This window comes from Syngnathus floridae, chromosome 3, assembly GCF_059516105.1.
Source record: "Syngnathus floridae isolate MCC-2025c chromosome 3, RoL_Sflo_1.0, whole genome shotgun sequence".
In the NCBI taxonomy this organism is placed as follows: Eukaryota; Metazoa; Chordata; class Actinopteri; order Syngnathiformes; family Syngnathidae; genus Syngnathus; species Syngnathus floridae.
The window spans coordinates 13,396,141-13,416,919 of NC_142415.1; the positions used below are offsets into that span (position 1 = coordinate 13,396,141).

The window sequence follows — 20,779 nt, forward strand, 5'->3', positions numbered from 1 at the left end:
AGTGTTGCAACAACTCACATGCACCTTTCACTTCCATGAAGACCAAATTGAGAGAAGACCTGCACACCATCTTTCCACATATAACCACATATTTTTTCTCACACAGCGTAATCTATTTAAATGTTTATCTTTATTCGGGAGATGTAAAATGTTCACATTTCAATACATACGCACATCGGAACTAAAAGCATTTATGATATCAATTCACATCTGAGGCAACAAACTTCAGAACGTGAAGAACTAGTGCTTTAATCAGTTTTAACAGTAACGTCTATAACAGCTTTCCCAAACTTTATTGGGCAAGACATGAATTTTACATAAGAAAAATCTCACTGCACACCAGTAAACAAAAAAATCACAATTAGTATATATGTACTAAAAAAAATCATAATCTGGTCTCATTTTACTGACATATTAACTAGTTGTGTGAAATGTTGGTCAGTTTAACTTAACACAAATCTGTTCTTAAGTTATACGACTGGCCAGCGGCAATACACAGGTTTATTGTAGCCTATTCCATTAAAGAGCCTTTCATTGTTCTGCCTGTCGCTATAACTTGCTGGCATACATAGTATAGACAAATAAACGTGTATTTGTAATGATTTAAGTAAATTGAATTTATTTAATGGAATGAAATTATTTCTTTTTACGTGGTCTACACAATGAATGTTTTGCTGAATTCATGAAAAGAATTACACCATATTAGCATTTGTTTAGCAATGCGTGGATGTCTTCGAATACAGCCAAACAGCAGTGCAAGAGCAACGTTCATGTTTATGTTGAATAGCATTTAGTTTGCAACTTTTGACCTTTGACTCCTACCCATCTTTTGTTTTAGAACTCATATGGAGAAACAAACATGGTGACTTTGGTTATGTACCTGCCGAGCTGGACCCTTCTCTCCAGCTCACTCATCTCCACCTCAGCCTCCAGAGTGGCAGGGCCCTGCACTGGGCTGCTCAGCATCAGCTGACCTGTCAGGCGATCTGAACGCTGGACTGTGAAGTGGCGCCGAGCCTGCCTTCCACCCAGCAGAGAGAAGCGAAGCGTGTCACCTATTGGACGCAACGCCGAAACCCGGAACATGACACGGGGGGCTGACAGGTTGGATACGACTGCCAGGTAATGGTAGGAGAAGGAATTTGGAGCCTGAGAACACAGCTTGTTATCCACAGGGCAGGGATTTCGCTCACAGCGCCTTGAAAGAAACAATAACAAGAGTAAGTGGAATAACATTGTTTGCATACAATGCAAGAGCGGTACAATTTCTTTTTTTGTCAGGGTCATTTGTTATCATCATTAATATTCATTATTCTGGTTGTAATGGTCTGTACTTAAATAAAAAATATTTGTCAATTGAGTTTTTGCATTGTATCTCAAATTGTATTTATAGTTTTGGCCAGTGAGTGCACATCAGTCTCACATGGGTGATGTTTTGACGTATGTGGCATGAGGATTTTTTGGACAGTCCACGCGAACACACTGGAAGCCTCCGTATGTGTTGATGCAGGTCTGCTCCCTGGTGCAGTTATTTTGTCTACTGGCACACTCATCAATGTCTGCAAGAAAGCAGAAACAACAAGGCAGGCACCAAAGTGTCATTCATCATACTTCTTGCATGCGAAATCCATTTAGATATGGAACCAAACTGAAGCAGGCATTTATTTTGGTAACTTCTACACAACCCGCTCTTGGAGCAGGTCCTCCATTTCACCATGACATCACATGAACTCCATACCTTCATCTCACACAACATGATCAGCCGGAGGAGGATGGGGACTTACCGTATCCAGCAAATAGTCCATTGTTGAATTAACTTCCACAGAGTTGATTGGAAGACTTTTTCAGAGTTTCCATAAGTGCAAACTCTCCAGCGTTAAATCAATACTGTTCAACACCAGGCGAGAGTACATATTCTAACTCACTAAACAGAGTTAGATTAACAGTGCAGAAGTCTCAGACTTATTTCTTTTCCCTCTTACTCAGTTTGACTTCTTCAAAGTTCACGCTGACCAAAACTAGTTCTCAAGTCAGTGGTACCGCCCACTGGGCCAATAGATTGAATAACCAGACCACTCAGGCCCTGACGATGCAAAGTGCACACCTTTGATCCATATGGTGCTTATACAATTTGGACAAGATAAAGATGCACCTTTACAGCTGCGTCCATCGCGGGTCACATTGTATCCAGCGGGACAGGTGCAGCGATAACCCCCAGCGGTGTTAACACATGTGTGTAAACACAGTCTCCCAGCCTGCCCATTATGAAACAGCTCACATTCATCGATATCTGTAATGCACAACACATACACTCAACGTGAAACCGGGTCGCTCGAGGGTTTCGTTTCGACACTGCTTATTAGTCATACCCGTGCAAGTGGTGCTGTCTCTGCCGGAGATGGTGTATCCTGGCTCACAAGTGCAGTGGGTGGTCCCCTGCACAGTGCTGCAGCGCGATGGACGCACAAAGGAGCCAGCCGTGTCGGATGCCAGTGTAGCAGAGGCAGCAGAGGTTGGGGATGTGGCAGCGGAAGTGTTTGTAATGGTGCCAAAGACTGCGGAGGAAGTCAGAAAAAGTCATTGGAAGCTGTAGTTTTTTTGAATTAGTCTAGTTTTTTTTTTGTACAGTCCGGCCGTGATTGTGCAAGTGAGCCAGAGGTAGCATTTTTAATCAGGTTGTGTGTGATCAGTTTATCTATTTAAATATTAAATGACATCGGAGCACAAGAGGTTTGAATATGCAGGAGAACTGTAAACAAACTTGAATTTTTTTTTTTTTCTGGTTTGCACCATACGGCGCCAGCGCATAAGCCTACTAGTCACAGGGAACAGAAAAGCCCACGCAGGAAACTCAGAGTGCTCACTACCCACTATCTGATAGCACCTTAAAATTGATGGAGAAACAAAAACAACAACAACGACATAAACTAGGTTACAGAAAAAAGGTCTCTTTGTATTCCACAGCTGTTCGTCAGCCACTCACCCAGAAACTGTCCAGGACTTCAGGCTTAAATTAAATAAATCCTAGAATTGGCTTGTATTGGCAAACTAAACCATTGAGCAGAGTAATCTTCTTTAGTACCTAGGGCATGCCAGGCTAAAAAAAAGTGTTGTCTTTGGATTTACATAAATCTGTGGTAGACTTTCAACAGATACTTCATTAGGTGCACAGATACACATCACAATAATTGGATAAACAGTACTGTGTATCCGGTGCATATGAAAAGTCTACACACCCCTGATCAAATATCAGGTTCTTGTGATATATCTATCTCTGTATAAAAAGAGAAAAAAAAAAAGACAAAAAGGTTCAACCTTGGTTTCATTGGGCCGTAACACATTTTCCCACATGGGTTTTGGAGATTTTATGGTTAACCATGGTTCCAAAGGGTATGTTTGGTGAAAACAACCACCAAACTGTCATACATCATAGATTTTTATTCTTTATATCACTGAATAATGTAAGAAAAAAGATAGTACATCTGTTCCATGGCCATCTCCCTAACTTTCACATCAGTATATGATACGTACATGTTGGCACGGGGCTTTGGCAAGTTTCTCCAGCCCAGCCTTTAGGACAGACGCATGAAAACTGGTTAACATCATCCAAACACGTTCCACCATTCTGGCACGGGATGGACGCACACTCGTTGACTTCTGAATGAAGACAAGCCAAGATAAAAGTGGTTGGTGTGAAGAAAATAACAGCAGAATATTTCAAGGTTGATTTCACCCAGGTCTGATAATGTTGCTCGCATTCACCTTTGCATATTGGCTGCTGGCCGCTCCAGCTCAGACTTTCCTGACAAATTCTGCTCTCTGTTCCCACAAGTTCATAGCCGGGATCGCACAAAAAATGAACCTCATGGCCCACGCTGTGTGATTTACCCAGTTTCCTCCCATTGTAAGGCACATCCAGTTTGGGGCAGGTACCTTGTGGAAATAATCAAACGGAACATGAATATTTAGATTGTTGTATTCAATTAATACAGTAGTATTTATTTAACATTGTTTCCCTGTTTAGGACTTACTGTTTACGGTTCTCGTAGAGTGCTTCCCTGTGCTACTCTGTAGTAGGTTTATTTTCTTCTTCAGGTTGCGTAGGCTCTGAACGTAAGAGGCTTCATGAGCTGAGAGAAGTTTCTGGATCTGTTTCAGGGATCCTTGAATTTCCATTCTGCTAGCACAGTCCTGGAATCCAAGAAGTTGGTTGTTAGCACTCAGATCACAACATTTTACTAGAAGCAGATCCCAGTACCTCAATCAATCATTGTAACAAAAAAATATACAAGAATGTACAGTATACAATATTCAAGTAAATATCACAGGACATTGCCCAATGATGACTTAAGAGGCAGTGGGTCCGAGCAAAAATGCAGTGCCAATGTTGAGAGTGAATGCTCCATATCAACTCTGTCGCAAATGTGAGTCTGTTGAACGTCATGCTAGTACAGACTTGTGCTGTTTGATATTGAAGTCAACATACTTGGATCAAAGAATGTTTGTCCAATGGAAGTGTTTGCATGATGGAATGTCTACTCTCACAATTATGTACTGTAAGTCAGAAACGGAATGTTCCCAGTTTACTTGTCAGATGTGGTGTGGTCGGAGTGGGTTGATGGAGAGAAAAACTTACGTAACTGTGCCATGTCAAGGGGTAATGAGAAGACTCAGCAAAACCTATACAAATGATGCTATAGAGAAGCATGTGCAAGAACTGTGAAAATTAAGTAGCATTTGTCAAATCTGAGATGCATTGGCTTTTTTTCGTGCCTTTAAATATTGTGTCTGAAAAATATTTGAAATGTTATCGTGACATATCATCTATTCAGCAGTGCCGTTTTGGAGATTTGGAATGATTTAAGGGCTGCCCTGGAGGCACTCACAAAATGGAGTTATGCCCCATAGTATGACAAAGCTACTTTCAACTTCGGGGGATTCTAGTGCACTGCAAAAACAACTTCCAATTCCATCACTCGGTTTTGCACTTCCAGTCGTCCCTCCGAATTTTATGATGAAAAGATCACAGCGACTGATCGTGCAAAAGACATCTTTGAACAATGTGCAAAACCATCACCACGGAAACGACAAGCTGGGCTGCTGACCTGCTCGTGTACAATTCCATAATGGGAAAAAAAAACAGCAGACGCCATACAAATGGCTCAGTCATCCCAGGGAGAAATCGCTGCTTGTATAAAGCGCTACTTGAAAGGGGGAGGAAGGAAAACAGAATGTTGTGTTGCTTTGTGTACTTTGCTTGAAAGATTTCTATCATTGACCCATACCTTTCGTATCAAGTGTTTACAGGCTCGCTAAAGTAGTAAGTCGAAATTCCTTCGAGAATTATCAGTCTCACTGAAGTCGTGATGAATACATGTATTTTAAAAAGACATCACTAATGGGCGAGTTCTTATTGCCGGATTATTTATTTATTTATTTATTACGGACTTGATTGGCAATTTTCAATGCCGTGTTCCTTTTCACGCAGCCTGCGTTTTTTGCAACAAGTGTTACCTGTTATTCATTCGACAAGACATGCAATTTGCTGTCAGCTAATTGGGATTTTAGTCGATCAGATTGTAATGCTCACATTTGAGGGACACTCTTATTTATTCTTATTATATGGAGTATATGTTTTGGGTTGTACTTTTTTAAAACTGCATTATACTGCAAGATGTTAATAATTTAGTTACCTCAGATAGCGACTCTTAGTGCAATGCATTTCGACAGCACTGTGCAATAAAATTCCTCACTGACAGTGTCGATCAAAACTGATAAGACAGTCCAAGATACTACAGAGGTACTTTTACTTTTAAACATTTATTGAAATATGCGGTTCTCGCCGCTTGCCCTCCTCATTCAACGGCACAATTTCCCCCTTGCCCTTCCACCTCATGCATTTTTTCAGCCAACCAAAAATGTCTTTTCCAGCAACAGTTACGTAAGAAGAGTCAATATTTGTTGGAAACATTTCTGATCTGGACAGCAGTGAGGTTTGGAGAGGCTTCAATCATTAGGGGCTTGGCTGGTGTTTATAGTGTATTTGTCAAAGGCCTCTTTCTACCACATTTCACATGTATGGTTGACGTTAGCACAGCGCGTAGGAGGCATGCAGGTATGCGCCGCAAAAGTGTTGTACAGTCTCCATTCCACTCATATTTGTACGTCCTTCATCTGTATGAATGAATAATATTCCGAACAAGCAAACTGTACAATCATTCTCTCAATTGTACTCTGTATTTCCTTTAGGACACAAACTGTTCAGAAAAATAAACAATGCGGTAATTCATGAGTAAACGTTTGAATAAGAGGCTTTGACAGCCGAATGTATTAGACACCGATCTGCGGGATTCAATCTGGTGCTGATGCGCAAAGACTCATATAAAGTTTGCTTTAGTTTGTGATGCCAGGCATATGTTTTCCAAGCACAATATGAATTACAATCGAAGCTTCGACTCCCTAAAATCTCAAATTTGGTTCGCTTACCTGGCCAGAAGTGGGATGCAGAGAACAGAAGCCAAGAAGAGTGATGATAGTAGTGAGTGATACAAACATGTTTCCGCTGTAATTAGTCCAACGTGGAGCCCGTGATCAGACCTGTGATGCCTGAGGCAGCGTGAACTTGGAGTGGGCAGCCCAACACAGTGGACACCTCCAGGTGAGTGAGAGACCACACTTGGCCAGTGGGGAAGTCACAGTGGAATGTTGGCTTCAAGAGCCAGGAGCCAATAAGAACACGGATATGCTCCCTTCCACTTAACAAATAATTTGGCATGTACTTGCTCAGCGTATTTATTTATTTTTTTATGAACAGGAGTGTTGGTTCTAGATGGTACGTTTGTATTCTTTAACCACATCGTGTGTCATGCAAACACGGAACAACTAATACTTTTGAAATACATAAAGCAATGTTTTTATGGTGAGGAGTTGTTAACACCACGCAAACAGTTGACGATGCTGAAATAACAGTCCATTCCATACATACACTGTACATAATACATATCTTTGCTTTAGAACGCAAACCTTGTCATGTATAACATTGTATGCATCTCACATCAGTGAAATTTACAGCCGGGTGAAAACAATTTGCCTCTTGGTGGCTCACAAAGGTTCTTTTTGGTTGGGTTTTACCTGACAAAAGACCTCAGTGGGAGGTTGTGTCTTCTGACTCAGCCAAAAGTCAGAAAGCCCCTGAGTCAAGAAGAACAAAAATAACAGGTCAGCGTGTCAGTACGGTGTGACGTTACAGGTGATGACAGACACTGAAACGGCTCATTGGCACAATTTGCACATCATGACTCATGCATCCCACACTGGGTTCTTTAATAACGCAGTCACAACAGCATTTGGCACTTTTTAGTATCCATATCAGGATCTGCTTCAGCCAATTACATTTGTCTGTCTTATTCAGGCAGAGCCATCCAGAATAGAATTACATGAATTGATTAATTTCAGTGACTACGAATCTAATTCTCATTAATAATTGCAGCTAGTATTAATCTTTTTTAAGCGTGGTCTTATTTTAAGTAATATTTAATAGTAGTAATAATAATAATAATAATAATATAAAGAAACATTACTGTATTTTTAAACAATGATTCCTAACCCTCAACTGAACCTGTGGGGAAGAGAGGTTTTGATATCTAATCAGTTTCAATACCAAAAGAGCAGGTTCCTTAATGTTTTGATTTAACCTTCATTCAACCGAGCATGTCAAATGAGAACAATTACTCATTCACGAAAGAGGTAGCATAAGATGCAGTTAGATAAATGTGAATGTTAATCAGAACCATGCGAAGACTCATTGGGCACTGGGGCCACACATAACGTATTATTTTCTTTGACTTGATTTCCAGTTTAATTGCAAAAGTTAAGTTTTACTTTATAATGTACGTGACATAGGCTATATAAAGACCTACTTTACATGTACAAGTATTGCCACATTGTGTTGCTATAGCAAAGAGAGCGGCAGTAGCATTGAAAAGCGTCTGCATTGCAGGTCTCAGGAGTGAAGGAGCATAATATACACACTATTGTCCTGCAATCAAAAATTCAGTCATCAACAATGTTTTGGTTTTCCTTTTTAATTCTAAACGTTTTCGCCTATATAATTAAAAAGCTATATAGTTTTGATGAGAATAATAATAAATAACAATAATAATGTGTAAAAGTGAATAATAAATGATAGACTCCAAAGATTGGCAAGAGTATCATCAAACTGCATTAAGAACGTACAGAGACTTAAGTAGACCAGCACAATCCAATTAAACCCAGTACAAAAGCTGTATGAGAATTTTTGCTTTTGCAACTGCTTTCCATTGGCAGCAAAAGGCTTGCGCTCGTAGTCGGAATAAAAATGCGGATAGAGAAATTAATTTTCTCTCATCTCTATTTGCTCTCAATGGGACTGTCAGGCCAGTTTCATGAGTGTGAAATGATGTTAGTGCAACCCTTTGCTCAGTTTGCTCTGCTCTGCTGCAGGCAAAGCGATAGGGTGGGTAGTTAGAATGAAGCTGAAATCAATTAAGCGTGCATGGAGTCTTGTGAGGGTCACACAATGAAATAAGGCCATATCATTGCAGTGTTTTAGAAATGGACAAACTATTTGTCTCTCGACTTTTTCTTCATGCATCTAAATGTTCTGGGATGATTCAGCTCTACTTTTTTCCAACTCTACAATTTTGACAGCAAGCTTGCTAACCTTTGTTGCTAATGGTTGTCAGCTTGCTGCCATAATACACGGTTGGCTTGGTGAAAGCCTCGGTTAAAAACCTCATTTTTAAACATAAACCCTAGTTTAAAACCGAACCCTAGCTTAAAACGTGTCATTGAAATCTAAACCCAAGAATAAAACCACACTTTGCAAAACTAAGCCTACTTTAAAAACCCTAGCCAAGTTTAAAACATTACTTTATCAAAACTAAACTTAGTTTCAAACCATACTTTGAAACCCTAGCCCCCGTTTAAAACACAAAACCTAGTTTATGAACACTCCTTTGATATCCGCCTTTGAAACCCTAACCCCAATCTTTGAAACCCTAACCCGAGTTGAAACCCTAATTTGAAACCGTAACTCCAGTTTACAACCCTGCACCCCATTGGCCCAACCCTCTGCACACCCCAGCCTGTCACTGCACAGATCACAAAATCTTTTAAGTTGTCGAAGGTAAACAGAGTAGGAATCGCGCTGTGAAAGAGGAGCTTAAAAAGTTTCTGGGAAATATGCTGACATAAAGTGTCTGAGTCCTTTTCCCCCACCTTGACACTTGTGTTGTGTGGCCACACTGCACATTTGTGAAAAGACATCTTTAGAATTGTGTGGACACTAATGTGAGCTCATTTGAGCGTTAAGTAGCTTTTCACTCACGAATGTCGTTGCCAGTCTCATTAAGGTGCTGCATGATGCAAAGTACCACTGTTAATTTTATCTGTGATTTTTCTAATCCTCCTTGGCTCTCAACAGTGGAGATAAATCTCATCTATTATCTCATGTCATCTATTGCTACGCCTCACTATCTGCGCAACTGTCCAGCCTGCAAGTGATTGCGGCTAAGAGTTAACAATGGATTAGGAAATTTGCAAAGCTATGTTTATCGTCTAGGCTTAATATGAAATTTTTGTGGCCGGGCCAACTGTCACTTAGTCATAGATTACATCCTCAAAGCCACCCATAGAGACTGAGAGCCTTTCTTCGACTGAGAGAACTGTTCTCAACTGATAAGGCAGTAATGAGAAAAAGAGGACGTGGATAACTATTCAGCACGCACAACGGGGCTATTGCAGGTAATTTCTCTTTGAAAAGCCTCAGAGGATGCCTTGCCCGGCTGAAGAAGCATATTAAAGAGCTTTACTGATAAACATTAAAAAGCTCAAGGCTTTGCGTTGTGTTGGTGAATATGTTTTTTACATCCGCACAACAACAAGTAGACATCATGGTGCGCCATTGGAAACATTTTAATGCAGTCTTTTGCTTTTCAATTGACCTAAACTGCCATCATTTTTCGTAATAAACGGTTCTCCTCCTCCTTACTTAATGCCCCTGTTTGTGTTGTCTTTGAGAAGCACGGTGAGGTCATACCATCACTCGAAAAGACGGGCACTCAAGTTCACTATATCAGCTTTGATATGCAAATCACGTCGGGTGTTGAGAGATTTTATCTTATTAATCTCTTCCCCACTTCCCAAAGCTCCAAAGCTTCATTATGAAGTAGAGTGGGCGAGGGAAAAAAGCGTATCTTCAGTGCTTGAGGGCAAAAAACACTTTATTAGTCAAATTGCTTATTTAATGGAAAAGTTGAGCAGTCGTTGATGAGACCTCAGAGATGCTAAACAAAGAATAAACATTTCTCATTCGTTTTAGTTAAATGCTTCAACCCCACAGGTAATATTTACCATGCTTTATAATTACATGATTTAGAGACGATAGTATCTTCTATCAGTGAAGGGAATTCTGCTAATTATACACAAAAGGGGTGTTGGACAAAATTGAACATCTCATTGCGGCCCCTAAAAATAATGAGAATATAATTTTTCAGCATTTTTTTTCAAAGTATTATAATAGTCTACATGTGTTGTGTTCCATCATGCATGACTTTAAAGGATGTTTTGCATTTGGCAATTGCTAGCATTGAGCTGGTGGAAAATAATAGGAACATCATTTTTCAACATTTTTAAACAAAGTGTTATAAAAGGTCTACATGTGTTGTGTTCATTCATGTACAACTTAAAGGATGTTTTGCATTTGGCAAATTGCTAGCATTAAGCTAGAGGAAAATTCCAAGGCAAAGTTGCGTAGCTGTTTTGTTTGGTTTGAACCTAAATTCCAATTTGGAATGGCAATCAACAGCATGAAGCCCCGCCAAATGACTGCTTGTCGTGCGTCGATTTCAGTTCATTGCCAGCATATAGTTCTCGTTTTTTTCGCATTCCTGCATTCAATTCAAAGCAACCAGTTGATTGAATGATGGCTCGTATTACCGGAAAAAAAATAGAAAAGAAGCAATACGCTGCATTTAAAATCCAAACTATTACTTTTCTGCACACAATAACATTGTGTTTGCTTTAAATTTATTTTTGATACACTTTTCAATGGATCGCTCTAGGTGAAAACCATTCAAGGACCCTTGAAAGGTGTAGTCAAGCGTATTCACCTCAGCAACACAAAGAGCGTTTGTGTACTTTTGAAGGCTCTGCCATGCTGTCGAATGGCAGCACGCCCAAGGTGTCTCCCTGCTGGCTGCCTGCCTGACTCCCAAATTTGCTTCGACCTTTGAAAGGATTATGTGGGCAAAGAAAATCACTTGTGTGCTGTTAGTAGAAGTTTTCTTTCATTCTGTTTTAATCAGCAAAAGAACAATATGACCTTTAATTTTGTAGATGTAAACCGCTGCAGCGTTCTCAAAGGCCCAAGTCACGTCTTTAGAAATGAAACAAATATGGAATGTATAATTTATTAGTGAACACTTGACACCCACATTGTAAAGCTCATTAACGGCGCCTACTGTAAAAGACTGGCGTGCAATAGGATTACACAACAAGATTTTCTAATTTAGCTTGTAATACCAACATGTTTTGAATGGGTTTACCTTTCAGGTCATTTCAGTTGATACTGAGTCGGTTTACACTGGATTGTTCATTTATTATTATTATTATCAATTATTTTATCCAGCATTAAATAATAAGAGCGGCACATAGTCCTCCCAGTCCACCCTCAGATGCTAGTGGGATAGAAAAAGTAAACCTTTTACATTTTCCCTTCCTTCGCTCTTGGCAGAAGATTACACCTCCCAGAGCGTCAAGGGTCAAGTGAGACGATGGTGGGTGGATTCTGAAAGGATGAGACGAGCTGACCCACCGTCATTTATAATTTATACAGTGCATAGAAGATGTCAAGTCACCTCTGTTCAAATGCAAAGAGTTTATGGCATCAACAAATGAGAACAAGATAAAATATTTGAAACCTTTGCCAACGTTATCGTGGCCTATGACCTGAATGAATTAAAAAGAATGTTTTTGAGGGAAGCAAAATAAATATCTGACATGATGGGGTTGCACAACTGTGTGCATTCCTCTCTGATTGAGCGCAAGAAATCGGGTTTGCTTTCTAGCAGAAATGAGAAGATTTCATGCAAGCATTGACTTCTCTTCACAATTCCCTCCACCTTTGTGGTGGCAGCATTTTCCTTTTGATTTTTTTTTCTTCTTTAAGTAGAACTGAGGGCTAAGTCAGTTTGTTTGTCACAGTTTGTAAACAGCAGACCCTTCAGGTTTCTGCTAGTAAGCAAACTAAAATGTTCAATTTATTTACAGTTAGTCACAGGCACTTTGCTCTCATTTTCAACATGACTTTGAATAGGATAAATTAGTTCTCAACACACTCCCACGTCACAGTTGTAAGAAATATGCACAGCTCTGCAAACACATTACCACATCGCTGCAACCACATAGTTATTTGTATTTCCCCTTTGGAAAATGATTTATTTCAGCATGTATTTATTAGAAGAATCGTGCAGTCTGTCACAATGATCGAAAACGATTTAGCGTGACCTATCTTAATCAAACTTTGTTTTATATCACAAAAAGTTGCATTTGAACAGAAGTGTGTAGACTTATCCACTGTATTTCATCATGTAACCTTGATTCTGCTCTCTTACAGGTGCACGTGACCAGAACAAAAGGGGGTTTGTAGCCCCGATAAACAATCAGAAGGCTCAAGCCATCCTGGTATTTCACCTCACTCAGAGAACAACAACAAGGCGACCCCTTTTGACTTTGAAATGCAAAGCTTCTCGGTTTCTTCATCCCGGTTTTGTTTCCCGATTCTATTTGGCCTTTAATCACCAGATTTTGTGGATGTGGCACATGTGATAGATGCAGCAGCGATAAAACGGAACAGGTTCCGCGCCACAGGTTTGACATGTAAGCCCCTAAAAGACTCATTTCACTAGGACACGGGAGAGATCCTGTGTTTTTAGCACCGTTGCCTTTGGCCCAAAAATGGCATGCAAGGGTGAGAGGCGCATTGCCTGGTGAGCAGAAGATTAGAAAGAGACTACGACCAGTGAGAATGGCATACTTTCTAATGCCTTTCAAAGCACAATGTTACACCCTAAGGCTGCGCTCTTGGACCGGCAGCCGCTCAGTCTGTAAGGACACGACAAAGCTTCTGTCTAATGAGCAGACGGTTGACAGAGTCCCAGACGTAGTGAAGTTTGGACTCATAGAGAGATATGAGTTCATTTCTTGAAGAATGTTATCCTTGGGCAAGACGTCGACAGACACCATATTGTCAGCCCATTCACTATTTACCATGTAGTTAAAACTTCCATGTCAAGTATGTCCTGTCCCTTGCTCTCCTTTCCAATAATTTGGGAAAATGTGTTGCACTTCCCGCACCAAGACCAGTACTGTAAAACATTAAATAGACACATATGCCAGCTTAAACTTTTGTGACTGTTGATTGAAGCAGTCTTCTTGTCAGATGAATGATAAATTAAACCCCATTCTTGCTGATCTTCAAATCTCAAGCATCAGTCTTGTGGTTTTTTTTGTTTTTTTTTCCACGTTTTCTCAGCACAACTGAACAAAAACTACTCCAAGACAAATAATCTGTCTTGGTATGACAATTTATGAGGTTGCCATGCATACCCATAGCTATGCAATTTCTTCTGTCGCTACAGTTCTGAGTGGTGATTAAGTACTCTGACTATTTTTATTTAATGCAGAATTGAAGAGGCGCTCTAATGGCTCGCTCAGATGCAATGCATGTGTGGACTCAAGTCCAATTTTATGTGTTGTAGATGAACATTTATTGAGATCGGTTATGAAAGCAATTAGTTGACGTTCCCTACGGTTGGAATGTATCAGAAAGCATCATACAATACCCAAAAGAGCTTTTATACTTTACTGAATCCATGAAATGGCTGGTAACCAATCACTTATAGTTTTACACACGTTTGAAGATAATTGATGAAAATGTGCAAAGACTGAAAACTAAAATACATAGTACTCAATTGGCGTCTGGTCTGAGTCGCCACTCTCCGGCTATGTACAGTAAGATCTCGAGTGCTTCTTTTTTTTTGCTTCAGCGGTTTTACGTCACACAGTCAACAAACTTGCCATGTTAAAAGGAGAGACGGCGGACGAGCAAAGGGGGAGGAAAGGGGAGAACCACGCCATCTTTCAGTCTGATGAGCTTTTTGTCAATGTGATTCTTTTCAGCACAGACAACAGTTTCAGGTATTTGTCATTATACTTTGTATTTTTTTACGACTTGCATTTTGTATCAGCGTTGTATAGCAATTGTTGGCTACAGAGTGTGAAACAAGCTCTGTAATCCATTTTATTTACTTACTGATAAATGTAATGCACCAACATGCCAATTTTAGACTAACAACCCAACGACTATTTGAGTATTAGGGATTTGTTTAGCTGCAAAACAGCCCATTTACTTTGTTTTGACATACACAATTGGCTTATTGCTTTCCTCCACGCCTGCTTTCATAGCCCCTGTCACATATAACGACCCGTGCGAGAAGGTTTGGGAAAAAAAAAACCCAAACAAACAAAAACCGTTAACTCTGTCTATCACCGATGTACTTACAGCAGTCAGATCTCTGTGGGGTCCTAGCAACTCATTTAAACATGGCACTCTGTCTAAATCAATGGCGCACTCATTGCTTGCCATCAACAGCCTCGGGAGAATCAATACACATCAGCCTCACAAAAGCGCACACACCTACCACTTATACATGACCGCTACGGCTGAGGTGGTGGCAGATGTTTGGTTTTGTCCACTTAACTGTGTCATTCCAAGTGGATAGTGTGTACACTTGCTATTGGCAAGTCTTAAAGCAGCCTGCTTTTAATGGCCCTCTGGTGCGTTGTTACGTAAAAGATCGGCTTCGGAGAAAAGAGAGAAGCTCGATTTTGTCTTGCGTTAAATTTGTGTTAAGCAAATGTAAAAAAAAAAAAAAAAAACTGCTCTTGAACATGGCATATTTTTCACTCGAATATTAAGCGAGTCATTGATGACATTTTAATATCCAAGTGCCAGTTTTTTTTAGTCTTACCACACGTTTCACTTAAATGTAGCCTGCGAGCCAAGACATGCTGCGTCTCAGTCTGAACAAGACGGAGCATTATGTAAATGTAAGTGGATAAGAGAAGAAGAAGAATTAAAGATACGTGTTGCTACTGTAAAGTATCAGTGTCGTAGTATCAGCATTTTTCATTTATTAGTGCTTACCTAGAGGAAAATATAATAAAGTCACAATATTGTAATAACATCCAACTCTCCTTCATACTTTTTTGTCCTTAATCGGAAGAAAACTTACAGATGCCTAGGAGAAGGCTATTTGCCTAATTCATTTGTTGTTGTCGTCTTTAATTTCTTGGTCACTATACAAATACATTATATACGTCAACAATTGTTTATGTGTCCGCTTTGTGTTATTCTCAATGCAAGCCATGAGGGTTTTCTTCTCCCCATTTAAAGAAATTTGATTTATCACTGATGACCTTTGACCATGACCATCTTACGTGACCTCAGCTACATCAGGCAATGTGGCCGGGATATCCTTGAGAACGTACGACAACATATCAGATGAGCACTGTTTTATGTGGAACACTGACAAGAAGCCACAAAGGATGAGAGCTGAATCTCATCAAGGCCTGTCACTTCACAATGTCACTTTAAATGTAAGGTCATGCCATTGACCATTTAATAGCGGTCTGAGCTCTCCCTCTCCGTGGAAGATCCGACCGGAGGGTATATGGTTTAGCAGCCAGTGGGAAGCGATGGATAAAGGCTGCAGTAATGAGCTCTGACCATCCTGCAGGGCTGCTGGGAAATGGTGCAAGTGAACCAAACAGTGATGAGGTCATGGGCCTTAAACAGCTTGGAGCCGTAGAAGCCAAGTGACATTTAAAGCCATGTTTCCACCAAGCACTGCAGTTCAGTTTAGTCGACATGCTGTGCTTTGGAATGATAATTGTGTTTCCATGGCATTATGTGCTGGCCATATATTATATATAGCTTGCATTAGAAACTTGCCTGAATTATTTAATATATCAATTTTCCAATCTTCAAACCTCCCACCATGGAGTCAATATCACATTTGGCTGTCACTGATTGATGGCCAGCTTGAGGCGCTGGAATGTTTCACCCCACCTTGGTCCTATCTATTGCATGTCGTACAACAAAATCATTACTCTGTAATCATATTTTTTAAATAAATGATGGCTTCTGTATTTGTTATTCTATTTGTTTGTTCTTACACGAGACACACTGCTTGTCACGTAGATAGCTGTTAAAAATACTGATAATCAATGTGTTTACATGGGGTGCAAAATGAACATTTTGACACACAAACTAAAGTGCCAACTGAGCCTTGATGATTTTTTGTCTTATTCAAAGTGACTCAGCTGAGTGGTGGGGCGGTGCATGCTGATGAGGCCAAGATTCCTTCCGGATAGAGAAGGAACATGCGCAGTTGGAAGGCGGTAACCCGATCCTGTTTGAAAGACAACGTTTTCGGGTTAAAAGAAAGATAACCTTACTTGGGATTTTAAAAACTCGATTAAGGGCATAATCAGATTTCTTTGAGCGTTTACATCCATTTTTAAAACCCCAATACTGCCAATATTGGGTTTTTAGAAAGGGTTATTGATTGCATGTAAACGTCGTCAATGGGTGTGTGAAGGTTGGTCCAGGCCTTCTGCGGTTCTCCATGGTGCCCTCTGATAAGATGGTGAAGCAAATGGATTCAGGATGGCGCTAGTGGCAGTGGAATTAGCTCCCATTGTCATGATAATGACAATGATACTCTGGCCCCGTCCAAGTCAGACCGGCCATTGTATAGAAACAGGAATGCAATTTCTCCAGTGGTGCACCCAAAAATCCTCTGTGGGAGTGAAAGGTCCTTAAATGACTCCATTCAGGCAAGGCCGAGGGGCTCGCAGCCAATTAAAGTGGGAGTAGCAGAACAGTGCCATCCTGTAGACCTCAGGCTGCCTCTAAACACACACATTAAGCAATACCCCCGCTAGGAACACACTACTATTGGTTGCAAAGAAACTGTTCATCCTTTTTAAGACATTTCCACAAACAAAACAAAGATAGCCTTCACAGATTGTGTGACGCAAAGCTTCTTTGCCCAAGTAAGTACAAACACAGTCATGTGAGTTATTGATTTGAGAATTCCATTGGATTGGACTTGGGGGATAAATTTTGTCCTCCTCCATCCATCATGGATGAATTCCTTTCAGGTCCCCTAAAGGGTCAGGGAGGAATCATGCTATTTGCGCTGTGAAGCGTTACGAAGTAGGAAAGAGCTCACAGAAGCATGCACATTTGTTTTTAAGCATCACCACTTAGAAGCAGCTCGCACATTGTTGATGTTTACGAGGAAATGCTCTTCCGGAATGCCTTGCTTATTCTGCAGCCATGTTTCTTTCGCCAGCGCTCTTCTGTTTGTCTTCGAGCTACCTGCACCCTTTATTTATTTATTGACTGATTTATTTATTTTCTTCCATATTTCATCGGTTAACATTTGTCGTCGAGCCTCCGCTGTTTGGAACACCTTAAAGCCGGGCTATCCATCTTGTCACTTTAGCTAATTGTTTTCTAAAATTCGTGGTTATATAAAAGGGGAGAACGGCTACGTCACTTTGAAACTGTTTTAGCCTCCGCGCTCCCCCCAAAAAGGGAACACAGAAATAGCGAAAAGCAGATAAACACTATGAGCTCTATTTTTGTGAACTGTGTATGTCAGGCCGATGTCAAGCCTGTTGTCTCTGAATCATCGAAACTTGTAATGTCACTGAATTTATCAGACATCTGGTTTTGTCTTAATGTTGCCTTGATTTCATTTCACAACGGCGCTCTCCTATTTGGGCACCAAAGCTACTGTATACTACTTTTTATTCAAGCAATGGAACCCAAAGTGCTTTATATGCTCAAACACACAATACCCATAACACGCATGTCAAAGTAACAGCATTATGTCATCCAGTTCACCATTTTGTGACATTTTTAGCCTGTCAGAGGGAAATAGATGTGCTAAGTGAAACAAGGGCAATCATTACCATACGCTGGACACCACTATGCTGGAAAAAGTGGATGCAACTGTACAATCACATTCAAAAGCACAACACTTATGATGAAATATCTTATCAGGCATCAGGTTGATTTTACTGCTGATAGGACCCTTACAAATGTGTCATGTTGTGTAGTAGTCACAAAAGGCTGCAATCACACCCCAATTATTGCTCTTTACATGTCGATGAGCAACTCCAGCGGGACTAATGACGCAGGAAGGGAGAGAAGCCTGCATGTTTACCAAGAGAGCCGAATGACACTCTCAGGGAGAATTACAGGGTCATTTCTCATCAGCAGAGTAAATCGGGAAAGGACAACGTTAAGCACTCACTTCATGAAGTGAGATAACTTTTTCATGTTTACCAGGTTGGATGCCAACCATCGTTTTTTTTTCTTTGTCTGACTGAAAGCCAAATAATAAATGAAAAAAGAACTTTTGTGTTGCTAAGATGAGATTTTGATTATGAATTATATTCACTTGTTTGGCTGAGATGTAAACATATTTTCAATCTAAAAGGACAATGACAAATATTGGTTTGTAGGAAAAAAAAAACCTCATTTCAGATACGAGGAGAGTTTAATTTTACTTGGTACTGATATTTATCCTGCTTCTGTCCTCATTGGCCATTAGGCCATTATTTCGCAGTCTTTTATCCACGAGAGTCTCTCGCTCTCTCTAGACATACTGCTCGCTTTGTCTTTTTCATTTTCTCCTTTCAGCGCAGTCATTGCGAGCAGCCCACAGCATTTGGATGCAAGATGAACTTTGATAAGAGTTAATGAGAACACGGCATTGTGTGGGCAAAGAATGGCTCGGGCTGCACACAAGAGCCTCCTCACCAGGAAATGGACCGTAAAAAGACACAGTCACCCACTCCGAGTCTGGAGGAGGACGAGAGGAGAGAGAGAGATGGCCACTGAGGACAGGTGCGAAAAGGCCAGGCAAATTCATGTGAAATGAAACGAGATAAGCAGAAGACATGTGGATGACCAGCGCCACGGCCCTTTGCTGCATCAGTACGCTCCGGCGTGTGTAAAATAAAAATATTCATTTTGACAGCTTCACTTTGGAAGGCGAGAAAACCCTAATGGGAACCGATGCAAAACATTCTTTTTTATTTCTTGTGTACAAATTATTTATTGGCTCTCTGGAGTGCTTTCCCACCCGACCGGTGGAAAATTGAACAATCGAGAAATGTAATCTTTACTCATTTGCCTGGGTCTTAAGAAAGCATCAAATGAACTGCGTGGCAGTTCAGGACATTCGGCAGACACTGACAATCCTGGTTGCGCCTTGTTAGTACATCAACTTTCAACTTCTAAATCTATTTGCTCATCCATTGAATTGTGTGGACGCTTTTGCACTTGCAAACCTTTCTATGTGAGATAAGGCTTCAAAGTCAGCCAGCAAGGAAAAATAAGGAACAACCATGGAGTTAATCGTACACATAAGATGAACTAAATGTACTCCATGCAAACGAAGACTAACAGGGAGAGGAGAGAAGGGTGAGGTGAGGGGACACCAAAAGTAATATAAGGGGAAGATCTTGCACAGCGAGGCTGATAAGCAAATAAATAAAGAGAAATGTGTGTGTCTGTGTGTGCGCGTGCGTTTGTGTTTGTGTGGGATGGCGTGATGGCTTTCTCCAGTAAGTCACATATTAATTGAAAACGACAGTTTCAATTAAAAATGTAATCATTCTCGCCGCTTTCTAATTAAAAGCGAAGCGGTTGATGGTTTTGACTCATTAACTTCAAAGAGTGATGCAGCCTGACAGAGGTGGAAAGTCGAGGAGTGGGTGGTGGCTATTGGGGGGGGGGGGGGGGGGGGCATGTGTGTCATTCGACTGAAAAGAGAGAAAACCAGCGACTGATGGGGAATGAGTCAAGTGACTATCGTCTGTCAGGATTGCTTCCTGTAGAGGACAGGAGCTCTTGAAGAAGATGAGTGCTTTGATGATGATTAAATGGGGACTGGGTGATAGGTTCTAACCTGGAGCACAACCTGTGAGGCTCACCACGACCTTCAAATATTAGGTCAAATACTGGATGAATATGGTAAAGACAGCATAAAATATTTACATTTATGACAATAAATGTCTTCTAAAAATTGAAAAATCAATATATAAAAGGATGCTTCCAAAAGCCATTGTCTTCATCAAATATTTACATTTATGACAATAAATGTCCTCTAAAAATTGAAAAATCAATACACAAAATGATGCTTCCAAAAAAATCAAGCCATTGTCTTCATAAAATATTTACATTTATGTCAATAAAAGTCTTCTAAAAATTGAAAAATCAATATGTAAAATGATGTTTACAAAAAGAAATCAAGCCTTTGTCTTCATAAAATATTTATATTTATGACAATAAATTGAAAAAATCAAGATACAAAATGATGCTTCCAAAAAATAAAAGAAATAAAGACATAGTCTTCATTTCCAAATGTGAGCGTGTCTGCTGAATGTGCCAAAAGTACTGTCGGAATAATGCTCCTTCGTCTCACATCTTTTTGATGCCTACACTCCAACAGAGTCACAAAAATAAGCCTCCAGTGGCTGCAAAATCTCCCACCGGGTCAACGCGGGGCAACAACGAGGTAGTTTAAAGCGGCCACGCCAGCGTGAAGCCGTCATCCACATGCTGGCTGTCATGGTCGACATTTTTTTTTTTTTT

At 40.3% G+C, this 20,779-nt stretch overlaps 1 protein-coding gene across 2 annotated transcripts in view; it reads right to left on the reverse strand.

Moving 5' to 3' along the window:
* Positions 1–111: 111 nt before the first annotated feature.
* Positions 112–20,779, reverse strand: part of LOC148400647 (fibulin-7-like) — a 64,136-nt gene continuing 43,468 nt past the window's right edge. Inside the window, exons 1-8 of one of the 2 annotated variants that reach the window (XM_088370580.1) lie at positions 6,487–6,710; positions 4,032–4,191; positions 3,763–3,933; positions 3,532–3,657; positions 2,370–2,555; positions 2,153–2,290; positions 1,424–1,559; positions 112–1,198 (exon numbers count right to left, since the gene is read on the reverse strand). In XM_088370580.1, the coding sequence (XP_088226706.1) occupies positions 835–1,198; positions 1,424–1,559; positions 2,153–2,290; positions 2,370–2,555; positions 3,532–3,657; positions 3,763–3,933; positions 4,032–4,191; positions 6,487–6,555 (1,350 nt within the window). In that variant the 5' untranslated portion in view covers positions 6,556–6,710 and the 3' untranslated portion in view covers positions 112–834. Of the gene's footprint in view, positions 1,199–1,423; positions 1,560–2,152; positions 2,291–2,369; positions 2,556–3,531; positions 3,658–3,762; positions 3,934–4,031; positions 4,192–6,486; positions 6,711–20,779 lie in introns of those variants that run through there. The other variant, XM_088370581.1, reaches the window with a different exon arrangement.